The sequence below is a fragment of the Branchiostoma lanceolatum genome, chromosome 13, assembly GCF_035083965.1.
Source record: "Branchiostoma lanceolatum isolate klBraLanc5 chromosome 13, klBraLanc5.hap2, whole genome shotgun sequence".
NCBI lineage: Eukaryota > Metazoa > Chordata > Leptocardii > Amphioxiformes > Branchiostomatidae > Branchiostoma > Branchiostoma lanceolatum.
Window position 1 is genome coordinate 250,282 of NC_089734.1, and position 20,082 is coordinate 270,363.

Genomic DNA, 20,082 nt, shown 5'->3' on the forward strand with positions numbered 1-20,082 from the left:
CGCTCCCACGGTGACACGCGGATAAAGAGAGCTTCGACTTTTTGTCAACCTCGAGAAAAAATCAATCCGGTAGCAACAAAGGCGACGGTAATAAGCAGTGAGAAGAAACGTGGTAAACCTCAACGAGTTTCACTCATCAGTTAGAACTTGGCACGCCATTCTCTGCCTTTCAAGAGCAAACTGTTGGAAGCCGACGTCTAAATTTGTTAATCGATACACAGTAAAGTTTTGCATATTACGTCTTGAAAGGTTGGGCTCCCAAATACATTAGACACTTTTTGAATAGTGTTGTCACTAGAACAAACAACTGCTGAATAAAATTGAAGCCTACATCTAAATTCGGTAATTGATACAATGTACATGTATAGTAAAGTTGCACATAGAACTTAAAAGGGTGTGCTTCCTAATATATTATAATCATGACAATATAATTATTTTAATTTCTGTCACTAGACCAACCAACTACTGAATAAAATTGAAGCCTATATCTTAATTTGCTATTCGTTAAACTGTTAGTAAAGTTTTGCATATTACTTGAAAGGGTGTCCTAGAATATCATATGACATTCAATATATAATCTTCATTTCTGTCACTAGACCAACCAACTACTGAATAAAATTGAAGACTACATCTAAATTTGCTATTCCATACACTGTTAGTAAAGCTTTGCATATAACTTGAATTGTTGCAAGGCTGTGCTTCCTATATAATATATTATCATTTAAATATATATAATATTTAAATAGTGTTGTCATTTCTGTCACTAGACCAACCAACAGCTGAATAAAATTGAAATTTGCTGTTCGATCCACCGTATAATAAAGTTTTGCATATTACTTGAAAGGGTGACGTGCTTCCTAATATGTTTTATGACAACATATGACAATATATAATATTAGTGTCGTCATTTCTGTCAATAGACCAGCCAACTGCTGAATAAGATCGATGCTTTATGGGGAGGCAATAAGAAGGCTGGGGTTCAACGACCTGCGAGGAATTCATCATTTGTTCCTTAAAGAAGGCAGGTCAGGCCAAGGAAAATGAACGCTGTGTTTCAGATAATGGTGCTGAAAACAAGTGGGTTGGTAGGACCAGGGGTTCTCTTTGTTTTTAATCTGACACATGTAGTTTAACAATGTAAAACTGAAATGTATCAGGACAATGGATTTTCAGCATCAGATTGTAATCATGTACAGAATCTTGGTTTATTGGTTTATTAAGAAAATCCATTTAGTGATGTGCCCTAAGGCACACCACTAATCTTCCTGGACAAAACAGAATAGACATTGTACAAAGACAAGTAGGGTATGATATATCAATCAACTGAAGGACAATGTTGCACTACACATTCTTACATTAACTATTCAAGGCCTTTACATATGAAATACAGGAAGTCTGTGACAAAATTTGCAAGACTAACGTTACTTGGAGTTCTGCTATTTTCATCTGTCAGATGTTAGTGGCCGACCAAAAAAAGGTTATATAGGGTCTGAAGGATTTTTGCTATTAGTATATAGGGTTGGGAAATACTGTATGCATTTAACTTCACATGGTTTTGACTTCACGGTAGGAAGAAAATTGACTGTTCGTGGTGGTTTGAAGTTCGCGTTTGAGACAATAGTAAACAAGGGGGTAAGAGGGAAATATTTAGTGGTGCTTTTAAGTTCGCGGCGAAGAGCTTACCGCGTAAACCACCAACATAAAACCGCCGGGAACACTTCTGCATTTATAGTAACCAGAATCACAGCGTTTTTCCCGAGGCCTCTGCAAAGTGCTCTGTTTTAAGCCCAAAGATTTACGCCTCTGGCTGCTCCGGCGTCCTGGAAGGCTGCCTCTATAATCAGCACCGTGGCGGCATCGGGTCGTTAAAGTCTATAGAGGTGACACCAGCTGTAAAATCAAGATCTAAACTTCTATAAATTTTCGGACAGGGTTTATTCTTTATTAGAGAGCTTTCTGCTACTTCTTAGTAGCATGCATATTCCGGTGGTTTAAGTTAACCTGTCTCTGGACCGAGAAGTCGTGAGTTTGAGTCCCTGCTGCGTCTCTCACCCGACTTGCACGCTACTGGATTCATAATGGGCATGCAGCTGCTGTGATCCACTGTTCATTGCACTTTGTTGGAAAGAGCTAGCCAAGGGAAATTTCTTTGGTACAATAATGAACGTGTGAATACTGTACATAGCTGAATAACAAATAAAAAGACTCTTTTTACAGAACCAAGAGATTTATTCCACCGACGTTTCGGTGACCATCTGTCACCTTCTTCAAGGCAATTATGACTGGTTCACCTGTGCTGCATTGCAATGTGAACCAGTCAGAATTGCATTGAAGAAGGTGACAGATGGTCACCGAAACGTCTGTGGAATAAATCTATTGTTTGTGTAAAAAGAGTCTTTTTATTCAGTGACTTACCAACCTGATGAAACTATTTACGACTGTACATAGCATCTGTCTTTTCTTTCACGACTATATAGGGGAAGGGTAGCTCAGGAGAGGAGCCAAACATGTAATTTACTTGACATATCCAGCGGAATCACAGCAGAATTATAATTGGACTTAAGCCTGGATTTTAGTCCAACATCCCTTCCCTTCACCCAGCCAGGGTTATGTGGACTAAGTGGGGAAAGCGATCGTGGTCCCACCACAAATCCGGGTCATGCTCCTTGGTGGGGTCAAAAGGCGACGGACTTTCGATTCTGTAGTTCTTCTGATTCTGGGGCTTGAATACAGGCGTGTTGGTAACTGATCACAATGAACTGTGCGAGTTAGAGCAGATATCTATATAGTATGAACCCTGTGATATAAAAATGGGGGTTGACATTAACTCCAGGTTACAATGACAGCTTGTTATAATTAGTGCTGCTTGATTATAAATCATAGTTCTTTTGAGAAGTTTTAAAGACATTATAAGTAGAGTGGAAAAATGAGTTAGAACAGATATCTAGGGACCCTACTGTGATTTAAAGTTGTGGGTTGACTTTCAACTTCAGGTTACTATGAGAACTTAGTCATTGTGAGGGAGACTCCTCAAAAGTAAGCATTCAGACAATCACTTGAAATCTTTGTTAGTACCGCTTGCTTAAAAAAGTAATTTTAAGAAGTTTTAAAGACATTAAGTAGAATGGAAAAAAAAGTAATAATATACAAACTTTAAGTTTCTCACCCACGAAAATGGTAAAAGTTTTTCATGGTCTCGCAAGAAATACGTCCTGTGTTCCAAAATAGACTCAATCCAAACAAATAAATTGAGGTTAGATCTTATAAGAAGTGACTAGAGGTAAGAGCCGACTTCCCAGAGTTCATCACCTTCTCAGGTCCATCTGCTTATTCTAAGAGCCGGGACTCTTCCTCCTGATAGGGTCTCAGATTGAACTTCTTACGTTCAAAGCGAGGGATGAAAGAACCCCCAGCTCCAGTGACAGTGAAGAATGGACACCTTTTTACTCATTTATAGTCAAAGACAAAACCAAGATCCAATTTCCGCCTCCTTTTCCCAGAAGAAAAAGCTGGTTTGTAATGAAGTCTGGAGGCTACGGGAAAGTTTCCCGTTTCCATCTCCTCTGGATCAACTTTTAATTGCTTCCCAACAAAGTTAAGACCCTACTTTCTTAAGAAAGAGAGGCAATCAAGAAAAGTTCTCAAAGACGGAAAACTTCCTTGTGCAAACTTCCTCGTGTAAATGTGACTAAAGCCATACCAATCCTGGGATCTCAGACATTTTAAAGTAAGAATTCAATTTAGTTTAAAAACAGACGAGTTTAAAAATAGAGGGCAGGAGCGAAACCTTAAATCTGAGTGTATATTCACTACCTTCTATTCTATTCTATTCTATTCTATTCTTTACTAACAAAAGATACCTGTTAGCCTTTATAAAGGCTTAGCCTACCAAGGTTTGAAACTGTGTGTACCATGGTATAGACGTTCCCTCTGTTTTTCATGTTGAAGTTTCCATTCTGAAACTGCAGTTTTGCATATGCATTATTGTTCTAAAATCCGAGACCAACAAATTAAATACGTATCGCCTAATTGCAAAGTGTGAGGAAATGTGAGAACGCAGGAAAAGGCAGGATGTGGTCCAGCTTGAGAGAGCATAATAAATCTGCTCTTGGCTGTCTGACATTAACAGAAGATAACAGAACACTGACTAGGCCATACCAATTTAATTTCTTGGTTAGCGGATTTTTTTTTGAATTTTAGCCAAAAAAAAATCATGAGAACAGAAGGTTGGGTTGAAAACTTGCACCTGACCCTGTTCACTCCCTGAAACTGTGTGCACCAAAGTACAAACTTTCCTCTGAGATTCTGTTTTCATGTTGATTTTCCAATCTAGCATTTTTTTTAAAATTCCGTTAACCAAGAAATCAAAATGGTGCGGCCCCAAGAGGGGACAGTGACGGTAGACGGGGGGATGTCACACTCTGACATGATTGATCAGACTGGAGAAGGCCACGTGCCACTTGCCCCGACCAACTAATCAACTCATCAATCAATACCAGACTCGTCCCGGCGAACCAATCAATCCATCAATCAATATCAGAGTTAATCCGCCTCACCCCACCAGGCAGTGATCTAAATTTGGTCTCACGCCTGTGAGGAAATTAACGGACATTAAAATATGATACCATTAATTTCTCTGTTGAGGGATTGAAGTAAATGATTCTGAACTGGAAAATCTACATGAAAACAGAGGCCAGGTTAGAAACTTTGTACCTTGATTTACAAAGTTTTGCGACTGAATACAGTCAGGTGTGCAGGAAATAAACGGACATAAGAATGGCACCTTAAGCCACTCTGACCAAATTTCTCTCTTGTGGGATTGAAATGAGTAATTCTGAAATTCTGAACTGGAAAATCGATATGAAAACAGAGTCTGAGGAAAAGTCTGTACACACCGATACACTCACTCACTCACTCACTCACTCACTCACTCACTCACTCACTCACTCACTCACTCACTCACTCACTCACTCACTCACTCACTCACTATCCGGTTTATCGTCTTCAGTTACAGGGAGTTAAATCAAATAAAGTCAGGTTCAAGTTTCCCTCCCAGTCCTCTGTTTGTATCTACAATCCAACGTCTTCCTGCTCAATTTTCTGTTACAAATTCTAAGAACCAAGGAGATGCATTAGTGCGGACGTACACAGCAACAACCTCACTATCACTAAACACTGAGAACACAAGGCATTGAACGTGTAACCTGACTCCCTCAGGGCCATCTCTGATTTACTGCCATATGTTACCATTCATGCCCAGAGCAGCCCTGAACAGTAAAATTTAATCACCCAGATCATAAAGCCGTTCATGTGCAGAACCCTCTGCTGTAAACTTTCCCTGTCGCACTGACATGACAGCAGACAGGAATATCACACTATAAAAGTGTCCATATATGCGTCTGCATGTTCTGTATCATGTTTTCCGTCAGTGTCACACGAGGAAAAAATAACATCTCCCTATAACCAGTGAGCCCGTTACTAGCTGTAAACATGTCCATGCACAGTGCAGGGACCAGTGTGCTAAAAACTTGGATGTCCTCTCAGCCTGACAACAACATCGAATCTGGGAATATTATTTCTCTACACAATGCGTAGGCTATAAACTTGTCTATGCCTCTGCTATAAACTCAGGCCCTTTCATACTTACACCACAATGTATCTGTGTACAGGGATGCCATAAACTCTTGCTGAAACCCTGACTATACCACCAAAGGTCTGGGAATATCTCTCAAACACAGAATCCCATGCATAGGCTATAAACATGTATATGACTGTACAGGAATACCTCTGCTATAAACTCAGTACCTTTCATACTTACACCAGAGAGCTGTCCTTGACTCTCATTCCTTGACAAAGACTGGAGCTGGACTGTTGAAATCCAATATTATGTAACAGTTGGAAATCACATTTCAACTCTGCTTCAGACTTATTTCTACCAACACAGATGAACTTTCAAGCTATCCATAACTCTCCGTGAATAGTTTCATCAGGTTGGCAAGTCCCTGAATAGAAAGACTCTTTTTACTCAAATTCTTTGCGTTTGGGAACGCATCTATAAGCAGCGACTCCTGTGCTGCATCGCAATGTGAACCAGTCAGATTGAAGAAGGTGACAGATGGTCATGCACCGAAACGTCGGTTAAATAAATCTCTTAGTTGTGTAAAAAAAGAGTCTTTTATGGCACTATCTAGAACTCTGGTGGGTACTTTGACATGCTCAAGGTGCGACTCCCCTAAAACACAGAACCTCTGGCATCATGTTTATGTCCCTGTCCTGATTTACCACAAACTTTTACCACTTCCCTCTGCACTAAGTCTCCTGAACCGCTCCTGTAGTTTACAGCCTACATCCCCCACAGCTCTAACTCTCCTCGCGCATACAGCACTTCCAGTTTATATCTTAATGGCAGAGTGTGCCGGAGTGTTGATGGGATCTCGGCAGTTTCCAGTGAGGAAGTCGGTAAGTCTGTTATCAGTGCGGCACATCCGTGACTTGGCAGACACAACTGATACACCAGTACGGGAAACCGGACGTAAAACTTACAACACCACCTGACTAGGTCAAGGTAGGAGCTTTGCCGTGCATGCCAAGTACAGGGGATACCCTACAGCATAAGGCTGGACCAAAGGATTAAAAATGTTGTTCTTTTTCAGTAATTAAACGAGTTTCTGTTAAAATACACCAGTACAGGAAACGAGACGTAAAACTTACAACAACAGCTGACTAGGTCAAGGTAGGAGCTTTGCTGTGCATGCCAAGTACAGGGGATACTCTACAGCATAAGGCTGGACCAAAGGATTCAAAATGTTGTTCTTTTTCAGTAATTAAACGAGTTTCTGTTAAAATACACCAGTACAGGAAACGGGACATAAAACTTATAACAACAGCTGACTGGGTCAAGGTAGGAGCTTTGCCGTGCATGCCAAGTACAGGGGATACCCTACAGCATAAGGCTGGACCATAGGATTCAAAATGTTGTTCTTTTTCAGTAATTAAACGAGTTTCTGTTAAAATACACCAGTACAGGAAACGGGACATAAAACTTACAACAACAGCTGACTGGGTCAAGGTAGGAGCTTTGCCGTGCATGCCAATAACAGGGGATATCCTACAGCATAAGGCTGGACTGAAGGCTTTACAATTTTGTTATTTTTCAGTAAATTAAGTTTCTGTTAAAACCTAAAAAAAATAAAAAATAATGATAAGAATTTCAAAGTACATTGTATTATATGCCAAAGCCAGACCATGGCGGAGAACACTTAGAATAAGTTTGAGAAAGTATTGAACTACAGCGCAGGGAATCCTTTCAAAGTGTAAAATCTCTACACTAAGTCCCCAACCTTATTAAATCATTACAGTTAATATATACTGTTACTGTAACAGTAGTAACTTCTTGTCTTTCTGGGAGCTATGAGTACAAGTTCCTGATCCATTGAAAGTATTTACATGTCTTTCTATCAGTCTTCCTTGTGACGACTTGATCCTTTCAAAGTTGTTTCTAGTTATGAAAAATCAAAATCTGATTTGATTCCTTCTAACTTCATCATCACTTCAGCCTGCTCTATGAAACGTGTCGTCTTTCTGTTTAAGTTATAACTCCAACCTTCTGATCCACTCAAACTCATTATATTATTAAGATGAAATCTTGACATAGGTTTCTTCAAGCTTCAGGTCAATTTTGCTCCTTTTATGAAAGTGGTCTTATAGAGATTATCCCGTAACTTTTGCTCCATTCCATTTTGTTCTTATGTGGATTTCTCGACGTCCAAGTTCCTTCTGGCTTTATTAAATTGCTGAACTTTATGACTTGTATTCCTTTATGAAACCTGTCTTTCTAGACTGAAGTTTCCTTGTATTTTCTTGATAAAAGGTGGAAAACTTAATGTTTTTCCTCACTAGACAGGCTTCATCAAAAAGTTCCCCGCCATCTTATGAAACTTTTCCTTGTCAAAATCTCCTGCTTGATAAGAAATTCTGCACACATCTCAACAGTTTAAGACACTTTGGGAGATCTGAGAGAAGATTTCTCTGCGGCCCTGTAAGAAAAATAACTTCCCCAGTCCCGACAATATCGCACTAATTGCTGATTAATACGAGGCGGTACATTTACGTCCGGGAGCGATCCTGGGAACGTGAGACTTGATTGCTGTGTGTCTGTGTGCCTCCCGGGGTGGGGTATACAACCATGTGATTGTGGAGGGCTACATCGAGTTATTTTCCTCTGCTCGTTCTCTACACATTTCAAATTAAACATCAAGCAAAAGGTTTAAAATGTAAAACATATGGATTGAAACAAAAAATTGAATCTGAATAAAATTATGTTGACTCAAACTGTGTGCACTTTGGCTCTGCGGTCAAGTTGATCTTATAGTTCAGCATTTATAATCAAACCTGCCTAAGAAGACCACTTAATCTATGCATGTGGACAGGTGGTCACTAGAGACAGAATTCTTAGTGCTTCTGTCAATATAAAAACCATCTGAGGGACAACCAAAAAGTGGTCACATTGACAAGTTGGTCCTTAGGTAAAGCAAGGAGGTTAAAGGTGGTCACCTAGCCTTTGGGCATGAACATTCAACCTTTCTCATTCTGTTGTCCCTATTAAATTTTAATTTCTACTTCTCTGTTTGAACTTGCAAAATGCACTTTCAGTGCATACAGTGTAAAACAGCACTCTAAGTTTGGATGTGAGCTCAGTCAGCAGTAACTTCATCTACAGTGAGATCGTATCAACCTTCCTAATTCTGTTGTCTGTGATTGAACTTTCCTACTTCTCTGTTTGGACTTGCAAATGAACTTTCAGTACATGTTGAATGTAAAACTGACTCTTAGTCTGGATGTGAGCTCAGTCAGCGGTACTGTAAATGCAGAAATGTTTGCAGGGATTTAATTTCGCGTAGGGAGAAAATGGAGTGTTCACGGTGGTTTTGAGTTCGTGTTTGAAACAACAATAGTAGCGCTACAGTTACACAATGGAACAGCTTTTCACAGTGGTTTTAAGTTCGCAGTAAAGAGTTCAGTCAGTGCAAAAAATGCGAACACAAAACCACTGCGAATATTTCTGAATTTACAGTCACTTCATCAACAGTGAGATCGTATCAACCTTTCTAATTCTGTTGTACCTGATCAAACTTTCCTAATTCTCTGCCCTGAATGGAGGTTTCCTAATTCCCAGCCCCCGATGTTATTACAACTCGCCTCCCTGATAGACTCGGGAAACTCGCCCAAGCAATCAAGAACAGAGTAGACATGGGACGGGGTTCCTCGTTACAAGCCATTAATGATTTACATGCTGCAAATTGAATGTGCGAGAGAGGCTAGTCCGGCTGGGACACTTAGATCTTTCTTACTCTCAACTGTCAGACTAGGAAACATTAACTAAAAACAAAGATATGCACACTCACGCATGCACGCATACACACACACACACACACACACAGACACACGCACGCACACACACGCACGCACATACACGCACACACACACACACACACACACACAAAGTGACACACACACACACAAGTCAAACACATTACTTCATTACCACTGTCACACATACTTTATCAAACTACAGGCAAGAAAACGATTATCATCTTTCATTATAAAATACGATGATTATAAGATGAATCAAACACCTGGATAAGGTCCCTAACAGAGTCTGACATTTCATCTATCTTTCACCAGCGAACCGTGAATGATGAAAATTGCGGATGCTGTCTGAAACGTCCGACTCAGTGGTTTGATTTAATATATTGTATTTTGCATTGTTTATTTGGAAATCCTTCATCTACAAGTCATCTTTATCTCTCTTACAGTTAGAAAAGAGATTCACAGCCAACATCAGATTCTCTCCACACCCCACGTCTTGTAGTTTTACTGCCATCCTGTTAATTGCTTCTCACTAATTAATTCTAATTCTCTCATGAGCAACAAACCTCTTAACGAGCTGTAACTCGACGAGAAGACGTGTGTCAAACCGGCGGCAACAACGTCCGTACGGGAAGGCTGGTAGGAGCGTGAAACATCCTCGGGGCAGAGGGTTCGCGATTAATCAGAATTAACATCACTCATTGTGTGGTTGGGACATCTCTGGAGCCTTCACTTTTCCAGAGTCCCTTTTCCATGTTTCTATAATGTGCACTAATGCATGTCTGCAAGTGTTTTACATTTTGAGACACTGTCTCAGAATTGTACTCTAAGACTTTCATTCTACAGGCTTGAAAGACCCTTGTAACTTTATATACATACAGGTTAGTGCAGGTAAAACTGGAGCTGTGCAGGTATTTCTGATGTCTATCTGCACCTAACCTGCACTGGTCCATGTAGTTTTGTGCAAATAAAATGTTGTTATAATTTGATTGTTACCACCTATGAAATGCAAAAGAAATATTTGCAGTAGCTTTTGAACAGTTTTCATTGTTTTCAGTCCGTGTGTCCTAACCTGCACTGGTCCATGTACTGGGTATATACACTCAGGTTAGTGCAGGTGAAATTGGAGCTGCGCAGGTATTTCTGATGTCTACCTGCACCTAACCTACACTGGTCCATGTACTGGGTATATACAGGTTAGTGCAGGTAACATTGGAGCTGTGCAGGTATTTCTGATGTCTACCTGCACCTAACCTGCACTGGTCCATGTACTGGGTATATACAGGTTCGTGCAGGTAAAATTGGAGCTGTGCAGGTATTTCTGATGTCTACCTGCACCTAACCTGCACTGGTCCATGTACTGGGTATATACAGGTTAGTGCAGGTAAAATTGGAGCTGTGCAGGTATTTCTGATATCTACCTGCACCTAACCTGCACTGGTCCATGTACTGGGTATATACAGGTTCGTGCAGGTAAAATTGGAGCTGTGCAGGTAAAATTGGAGCTGTGCTGGTAAAATTGGAGCTGTGCTGGTAAAATTGGAGCTGTGCAGGTATTTCGTTAGGCTAACTGTACCAGGCCATGAACAGGAAATATAAGTATGTTTTGTTGATACAGCTGTATGGGAGTATTGAATTTACAATCCGAGGCACTTAAAATGATCTTTTTGCAATTTTACCGGCCCAAACCATGTCACAGACAGTGTAGGAACTGTTCTTAGAACTAGACTGGGCATTGATGAAAGGCTTGTGTTAAGTTCCTGCCAATGCTGTAATAACAGAGATGCCGGTAACGTCCTCAGGGCACAGGTTGCCAGGCTGGTTAGAGCGAACATCATTTACCTCCACATGTAACATCTCAGGGCACAGGTTTCCAGGCTGGTTAGAGCGAACATCATTTACCTCCACATGTAACATCTCAGGGCACAGGTTTCCAGGCTGGTTAGAGCGAACATCATTTACCTCCACATGTACCATCTCAGGGCACAGGTTTCCAGGCTGGTTAGAGTGAACATCCTTTAACTCCACATGTAACATCTCAGGGGCTTTCCTTATACCACATCGCAGAACAAACCATGTTTCTATAATGCCTCATAAACGCTGCTCTGAGTAGTGGGGAGGGGGGAGAAACTAACAAGTTTTGCTGTTGGCAATTTGTCAAGGCGATGTAATTATCCAGCAGATGACAAGAGAAATTTATTTGAAGATCGTCATAAGAATCCTAAATAATTGATGCTGCTGCCATAGTTACTGCCATCATCATACGATGGGGCATATTTCTCTCTGTCTTCATGCAATAACTGGGTACCTAGGGCCACAGGATTCAATTCATAGTCTAATTTTCAGACTTTCTGAGTTAAAATCAAGAGGAATGTAAGAGAAAATCAAGTCAAATCTTTAAGCTTAACCCACGAGGACCTATCTACATAACTGGGTACCTAGAGGCCATAGGGATCTAATTAATAGTTTTTCAGACTTTCTGAGTTAAAATCAAAAGGAATATAAGAGAAAACCAAGTTCAATCTTTAGATTTAACTCATGAGGACCCGTCTACATCCAATAACTGGGTACCTAGAGGCCATAGGGATCTAATCAATCGTTTTTCAGACTTTCTGAGTTAAAATCAAAAGGAATGTAACAGAAAATCAAGTTCAATCTTTAGATTTAACTCATGAAGACCATTCTACATCCAATAATTGTGTGCCTAGGGGCCACATGTGAGGAATTCCATTAATAAATGAATGAATGAAGACCTTTATTGTACATTCGTGCCCCAAAGGGGCTAGGTACAGGTCATTTAACACAGACCTAACTAATTAAATAATGTCATGTAAGTGACATACACAGTGAAATAAAGTATAGTTTGTCAGACTTTCTGAGAATGAGTAAAAGGAATATAGAATTATGAGAAGTTTATTCCGGTTCAGTTCATCCTCAGTGAGGTTACACCAGTGTCTCTACAAGGCCCCGCCGAGCAGAGTTTGTTATCCTGAAGTCCTGCACCCTCCTCTATTACCTTCTTATATATGAGAAGCGGACAAGGTGGAGATAATTGAAGAAAGACTGATTGCAGCTGCATCAGCAGAGCACAGTTGACTTTACCATTTACCTAGTCCCATCCTCATGCCTGAGGGTTGGGGACTATGGTAGTGTCCAGTGGACTACTGCTTCTATATATGAGAAAACCAACATCATGCCATTCTTTCAATTTCACTCATGAAGGCCCTTTCATAACTCTACTTAATCCATGCAGTACACTTGGATTGTGTTGTTAAGAAGAAAGATTTTTATGCATCCTAACAACTGTTAAGGGGCCGTGTTAGAACTCCGCACTGCTCTAAATATAGCAGTCCGCAGATCTTAGGAGTCATTACTCACTATAATTGGACCATCTTGAGCCTAAATCAAAGCCAGGATTAATTTCTCCATCCCCAGAAACACTTCCAAAGAAATCCATAAACTGACAGCTTGTACTGTAAATGCAGAAATGTTTGCGGTGGTTCTATGTTCACGGTAAGCTCTTTACTGCGAACTTAATACCACTGCCCAATATTTTTTTGCCCTCCTACCCCCTGGTCTACTATTGCCCAAACGCGACCTTAAAAACACCGCGAACACTCCATTTTCTCCCTACCGTGAAATCAAAACCACCTGAACTTGACTTGCATTTACAGTACCAGTTTTGCCCTCTCCTTGGTGCTGAAAAGTTTTCCACGGACAGGTTGGCCGTGTGCTGCTGCTAACAGTAGACATTAACCCTCTTCCTACTGATGCAGCCTTTTGGCCCAAGCACTGTACTGTTCACAGGGTTAGGCAGCAGGGAGGAGGTTAGATATTGAAGGGTGAGCACGCCTTACTTCTTTTGCAATTGACCTCATTGTGCATACGGCCCTTCTGTGGTCCCCTGTATCCCTAACATTGACTGAAATTTCTGAATTGAAGGCAACAACACCATCACTGTGACAGCTGTATGTACACAGACTTTCCCTCAGACTCATTTCATGTTGATCTTCCAGGGCAGCAATATGTCTTTAGATCAAATAAATAACCACAAAATGAAACTGACAAGACCTTCAATAGCCCTTCAATAGTGTCGTGTGTATCCCTAATATTGGCCAACATCACAGCTGTACGAAGACAAACTTTCCCCTCAGACTCTGTTTTCATGTTGATCTTCCAGTGCAGCAGTAAATTGTCCTTAGACCCAATAGATGAACCACAAACAATAAAATCTAAGTGCCCTTGTGTGTGTTCAGCTCTTCTATAGTCTCCTGTGCCCCCCTCCCATTGACCAGGCTAGCGAAACCGATCAAACAAAAACACACACAACCCCACAACCGTCACAGCAGAAATAGACTTGCCCTTCAGAGTCTGATTTCATGTTGATCTTCCAGTCCAGCATCATGTTTAACATTGAATTCCAAGAATCGTAAAATCAAAATTTGTGTAGCCAGCCTTTCTTTACTATCTATACTCTGTGCCCCCCTCCAATTGATCAGGCTAACAGAACCGATCAAGCACCACAACCCTGTACCACATCCCGCTCAAACAGCACCCGCCGGCCGGGAGAATAAATGGGTTTAATTTGTGTCCCTCCGCCGAGGGTTGAGCCGGGATTGAGTGCATTTTAATTATGGGATTTTGTGACTGGATCAGCGAAACTCCGGCAGCACAGTCATTAATACAGGCGTTCATACATCATCAAAGTCAAGGTGAACGCAACAAGAGTGAAATCTGATAGTTCCACACTCTTCTGTAAAATTAAAGTAATTCATAATATAGTTTCTTTATGGTATTGCTATGTGAAAGCAAACTTGTTTTATTATTGATTGTCAAACAAAGGAATAATATGCGTGAAGTATGCTTTGTTCATATGGCTCTAGGATATAGTCTGTCACTCATGCGGTGTATTTGGAGGGTCATTAACAACCCTACAACTTGGTTCAGTCTGACCTGCTGTTTTGGGCTGGAGAAAATCATTTGCCTGTTTCACAGCAATGTTTGTGCATGAATGTAATGTCATCATCATCATGTACATGTATGTAATGTTCTTGTTTTCATCGAATGTAATGTAAGTTATTCATTCATTCATTCATTCATTCATCCATCTATCCACCTATTAGTTAGTGCTCCATCGTTCATTTGTCTGCTCATTCATTCATTCATTCATCTCACTCATTCATTCATTCATTCACTTGTTCCGGGTTCCTTACCTTCGGCAGGAGGAACTCCCCGGGAATCTCGACCTCTGCCGTCTGCATGGAGAAGTTACTCAGGAAACGGCACTTCTCCTCGATAAGGAACGACCTGAGAACAAATAAGATGCACAAGGAGTTAAAGCATGATGCCATTAGTAGCCTCTAGTATGTGAAAATGAAAATGTACACTATAATTTTCATCTTAAGAAAAGGGCATAAGAAAACTTCTTCTTCTACTTCTACCTGACCACGTATGTCCATCTGACGAAAAATCGGCAATTACTGAGTACAGACATGTATCGGGTCATCGGGTCAAATCAGGCTGCAAGGTTTGGACCATCGCACACCGGGGCACGCCCCTATCCTTTCGAAAGGTGAAGTGGGTTCTTTAACATACATGGGGTGTGGCTCTCCCCAAAGACGGGACCTCAATTTAACGTCCTATCCGAAAGCTCATGGTTGTCGTAAAGTCTAAGTAATAAATAATGTACGTACTTTGGCATGAGCTTGGTTCTGGCCTCCAGGATTTTGATCCACTTCTTCAGTTTAGAGATGAGGTTGTGAAGCTTCATGGAGCCGGGGACACTGCGGGGGACAACATCATCACTTATCAATAACTAAATATACAAATCAATCAATCAGCATACTAGTCATACACACCATCAACAACCAACCAACCTCTGCCTATCCATCCCTTGAAAAATATCAATCAATCAATCAATCAATCAATCAATCTATCCCTCTTACAGACTGTCTGACACATCAATCAAACAATCGACCAATGACCGACCCATCCCCCATTTTAGTAGCGTGTGTGGTCTAGTGGTTAGAGACCCTGCCTCTGGACCAAGAAGAGGCTGTGTCGCTCACTCGACATGCACGCTATATATATATATATAAAGTTGAGTTCGAATCCTGGCTGTGTCGCTCACCCGACATGCACGGTACCAGAAAGGGTCTCAGTCCTTAGGACGGGACGTTAAGCCGTGGTCCATTGTTCATTGTGCTTGTTGAAAAGAGCTAGGAGAATTTCCCCGGTACAATGAACCTGTAAATACTGTACATAGCGTACTTCTCTGTCATGACCAGTGGAAGAGGAGCTCTTCAGTGAGCTATGGTACAGTATATAATTATGCTGGTTTGAGATCACTTTCACTTTTAAGTTATCACTTTTACTTTACCTGAAGTCGAAGTCGGTGGTGAACTGCGTCTTCATCCTCTGGAAGACGGGATCCTGGGAAGTCTGCTGCGCGCGGCGGGCGAGCGACTCCGACGCCGCGCTCGAGAAGGTCGACGACACGTTGGTGACGGACTCCACGCCCACGCCGAACGTGCTCACCAGCTTCTTCACGAAGTTCAGAGTGTGCGGGGTGATCTTCGCTTCACTCACTGTGAGAGAGACAAAATAGTCCCAATGTTTATAACAAGTCTGACCTATATTAAAGTGATCTTTGCTTCACTCACTGGGAGAAAAATCTGAATCTTTCCGTTGTAAACAAGTGTGGAGTGATCTTTGCTTCACTCCCAAACAACATAATACCGTCTACAAACATCAGTCTTGAATCCTGAATTTCTGTTCTTCACCTCACTCACTGGGAAGAACAGCATAACCCTGTTTTATAAACAAGTTGTATCTTCCTTAATTCCCATCTTTGCTTCACTCACTGCGAAAAAAAAGATAAGTCTTCTTGATAAGTGGGGAGTGATCTTAAATTGCTTCCCTCACTGGGAGAAACAACAATATACAATGAATTAGTAACGTTAGTCCTGAATTCCTGCTCTTCGATTAATGCACTGGGAGAAACAGAATGGAACTTAAGCAACTGCTGCCGCCTGCCTGCAAAGCTGGTGTGTTAAACAAAGTCAAAGTCCAGTTACAGTTAAAACTTAAAGTCAAAGTCCAGTTCCAGCAGCAACTGTTGATCAAGTCAAAGTCCAGTTCCAGCAGCAACTGTTGATCGATACAGGCTGGTTCTCCTCCAGTGTTTGATCGATGCAGAGGCAGATCCCCTGATCCGCCGAGGTGCTGCTACCAGATGGTTTTACTCGTTCTTCTTGTATTATTGAGCCGTGGTGATCAAACAGTCGGCCAGGGCTGCAGCTCTAGTCTTAGTCCAGAATGTATTCATCATGAATAACAGAGTTCTTTATTCACAGCCAAAGAGCCGGCGTTTCTGTGACCGCCTGTCACCTTCCTCAGGGCAATGCTGACTGATTCTACTTAACACTGCAGCTAGATGTCACTGTTGCAGTGTTAAGAATGCAGCTCAAAATACATCTTAATGTGACAGTCACATAATATTATGTTCAACAAATGAATGTCTTCTGTTCTGGTATAAAATTTCAAACCTCTGCACGTAAAAGATAGAGCACACTTAATATCAAGAAGTGTATAGGGGTGTGTTTGGCTACAAAAAGTAGTAGCGAAACTGCATTGCACTGTCGGCTACATGTATCAACGCTTTGTCGCAAGCATTACTCTGAGAAGAAGATGTCCTGACCTGCGGTTCTGTTCTCGAAGGCGACGGAGTAGCACTTGGCCAGCCCCTGCTGCAGCTGGCGGGAAACCTCCTCGTACCAGTTCTCTCGGAACCACACCATCTGGAAACAAACAAACAAACAAACAAACAAACAAACATTTTAGTCATTGTTTACCTCCTTCAACAAGTTCTTGCATCCTAATTTGCTGAATCAGCAACAATCACAAAAGGCGAAATAATTCATTTTTGATTTGAAACAAATAAGTTTAATGAAACAATTCCAATTAACACCAGTTGCATTGCGTCACTGCCTGCACAATTGTGTGGCCCAAGGGCTACAGAAACAGATGGGCACTGCCCTATGCATTGAAAGGAAAGGGTTAATAGATTCTGGTGGACAAGAAATGGGGAGGGGGGGCGGTGGTGTGAAAACGTCAAGTACAAGGTCAAACATGTATCATCCCAGACATACTGAGATAAGGTATGGATTCCTTGTTCGCTATCAGGCAGGCAGATAAATCTGCTGGGACAGATCACGTTACAACTTGGTCAGTCCAAGGTCGTGTTGAAGGTCATGTGGGGGGGATCTAAAGGTTATTCTATGAAAGGTGAGAGGTGCGATGTATTACAAAAGGGTCGGCCATCTTTAACTGTCAGGCAGTCTTAGATAACACCTCAAAAGCCATCCAGGTATGACACTTCAGATCTAAATGCATCTCATTATCATATTCATATTGCAGAAGTTTGTTTGTCGAGGCCTCTTAATCAGGCACTGCCAGACAACTTCAAATTTCTTGAAGATTAAGAATAACATTTGCGAGAATGACTGATTGAGGTCAGCAGAAAGATCAAGCTTAGTGAGAATTACAGGCACGGGTGGGAAGACTCCGCTCAGAATGTCAGGTTACCATAATGTGATTGCACAGCTAAATGCCTTGTGTGCTGTTAGTGTTAGTGTTAGGAAATATTGTCAGCTATTTCTGGGTTTGACATCAGGCATTTAGAGTCATCAGTGCGCCGCGACGGCTGATATGAGCATCACCAGCTTCTGTCTGCTAAATCAGTTTCCAGATGGATACACATAATATCATTATCTGGCAAGGAGGTTTAAAATGTATGCTAATACTGTGTGTAGGTTGAACAAACTTATTCAAGCAGCAATTATCATAATATGATTTGTACTTACTCTCTCTTGAGTCTAATCTATCTTTGTCTAACTGATGGGAATAAGAAAATATTTTGAAAAATGTGGATTCAGCAATTCTGTCACCAGGACGACAATAGTTCCACCTCTTGCATAGAGTTTCTACATCAGATTCTATATCATGCCTTTTCTGTCTCAGAAAGGCTTAAAAAGAGCAACACTTTTATCAAAAATCACAGCCTGCAAATATTTGCAACAGCTACAAGAGTAAATTTTACAATAAAATACATGTATAAAAGCAAAGCTTGAAATGACATGATTGTATGCTTCGCTCTTCTTGTATCTCGACAAGCCCTGACTGTTCAAGGGCACCTCAAGGGCACGCCAGTCCTACAGTATTTACCTGTTGATGAACCTGTCTGCGGGCTACATGTAGCTAACCAATCAGAGCCAAGTTAATGTTAATATCTACCATATTACAGAATGCTTGGTTTAGATACAAACATGTTAGCCTACCAAACCAATAGAGCCAAGTTTCATCTACTGTAATACAGTAGCTACAAACATGTAACTAACCAATCAGAGGCAAAGGTTACCTACCGCATTACAGTTTGAATTATGATTGGCTGCAGATACAAACATGCTAGCTGCAAACCAATAGAGCCAGTTCATATTACCCCCGGCCATTTTGCCATCTCCTTCCAAATATCTACAGTCTCTCACCTCACTAACCACAACAGGCACAAGCTCGCCTATCTTAGACAACTTTAAGGCATAATGAAACTTTCTACTTTAAGACATAATCTTGGAGCTTCTTATCTACAAGTCCTCAGTCTAAGAACCTGCTTTTATCTTTGTCAGTTATTGGAGTAACCTCCAAGGTTAAATTTCAAGGTCAAACAGAGTATTGAACACATTTGTGGCAAATCGAAACAAGTCTTAAGTAACCAATCTGTGACAACTCGTAAAGACGTAATCTTTAGGCCATCTTATTGACTCATCTGTGCCTAAGAACCAGACTTTACCTCTAACAGTTATTGGAATGACCTCCAAGGTCAGGTTTCAAGGTCATTTGAAGGACAGAGCCCCGCACACATCATCAGACCCCGCCTTATCTGCTGTTTGCTGTTGGTGTCAGGCCTGCACATTGCAACTTTACGACATGCAATTTGGTATCCGATCGTTCCAACGCTTTGCCGGAAAATCAGTTATATCTTCCTCAGGGGACTTCATATGTACTTACACGCATAAACGCCGCTTTTCCACCTGCACGGCAAATACGCTTCTATCAACGTAATACGATAAACATTTTCTTGGAATTCTAATTTAACGTTTCTATGAAAAGCCATTTACTGAGACAATTCCAGAGTGAGGTCAGGAATTCGATTAAGCCATAAATGATTCATGTTCTCCGTGCAAATATGCTTCTAGTAGTTCTGCTGAAGGTAAAAACTTATTAAAGATAACGTTTCCTTGGAATTTCAATATCCCGTTTCTATAGGTATAATTAGTAATAAAAACCATTAATAACAAAAGAGACAAGAGCGGTAATGACGTCAGAAAGTCGGATTAACCCATCAATATTTCATGCTCTTTGTGCGGCCGTGACGCAAACACCACACTTCATCACCCCGAGAACACTGGTGCCCGTCACACCCGACGACCAACGCACACTAACGGCCGAACAATCACACCAAACTGGGCAGCACACGGACCATTTCAGCCGGCTACACGGCCATAAACCGGCGCGCATGCACGCACATTCACCATCCTGGGCCACTTAGCCGCTCGACCACTTTCCAATGTCGTAAAAAACGCAAAAACTGTTTTACGGATTTTAGAAGCACAATTTTCTTATTACAGAGTTGTAAGGGAGATATGGAAGGAAACT

The 20,082-nt window shown here is 41.2% G+C and overlaps 1 protein-coding gene across 2 annotated transcripts in view; it reads right to left on the minus strand.

The window, feature by feature from the left end:
- The window catches only part of LOC136447185 (transformation/transcription domain-associated protein-like), a 261,663-nt gene that overhangs the window by 13,110 nt on the left and 228,471 nt on the right, over positions 1 to 20,082 (minus strand). For both annotated transcript variants that reach the window (XM_066445885.1, XM_066445884.1), the window contains exons 18-21: positions 17,069 to 17,168; positions 15,749 to 15,956; positions 15,063 to 15,152; positions 14,583 to 14,676 (exon numbers count right to left, since the gene is read on the minus strand). In XM_066445885.1, the coding sequence (XP_066301982.1) occupies positions 14,583 to 14,676; positions 15,063 to 15,152; positions 15,749 to 15,956; positions 17,069 to 17,168 (492 nt within the window). The remainder of the gene's footprint in view (positions 1 to 14,582; positions 14,677 to 15,062; positions 15,153 to 15,748; positions 15,957 to 17,068; positions 17,169 to 20,082) is intronic.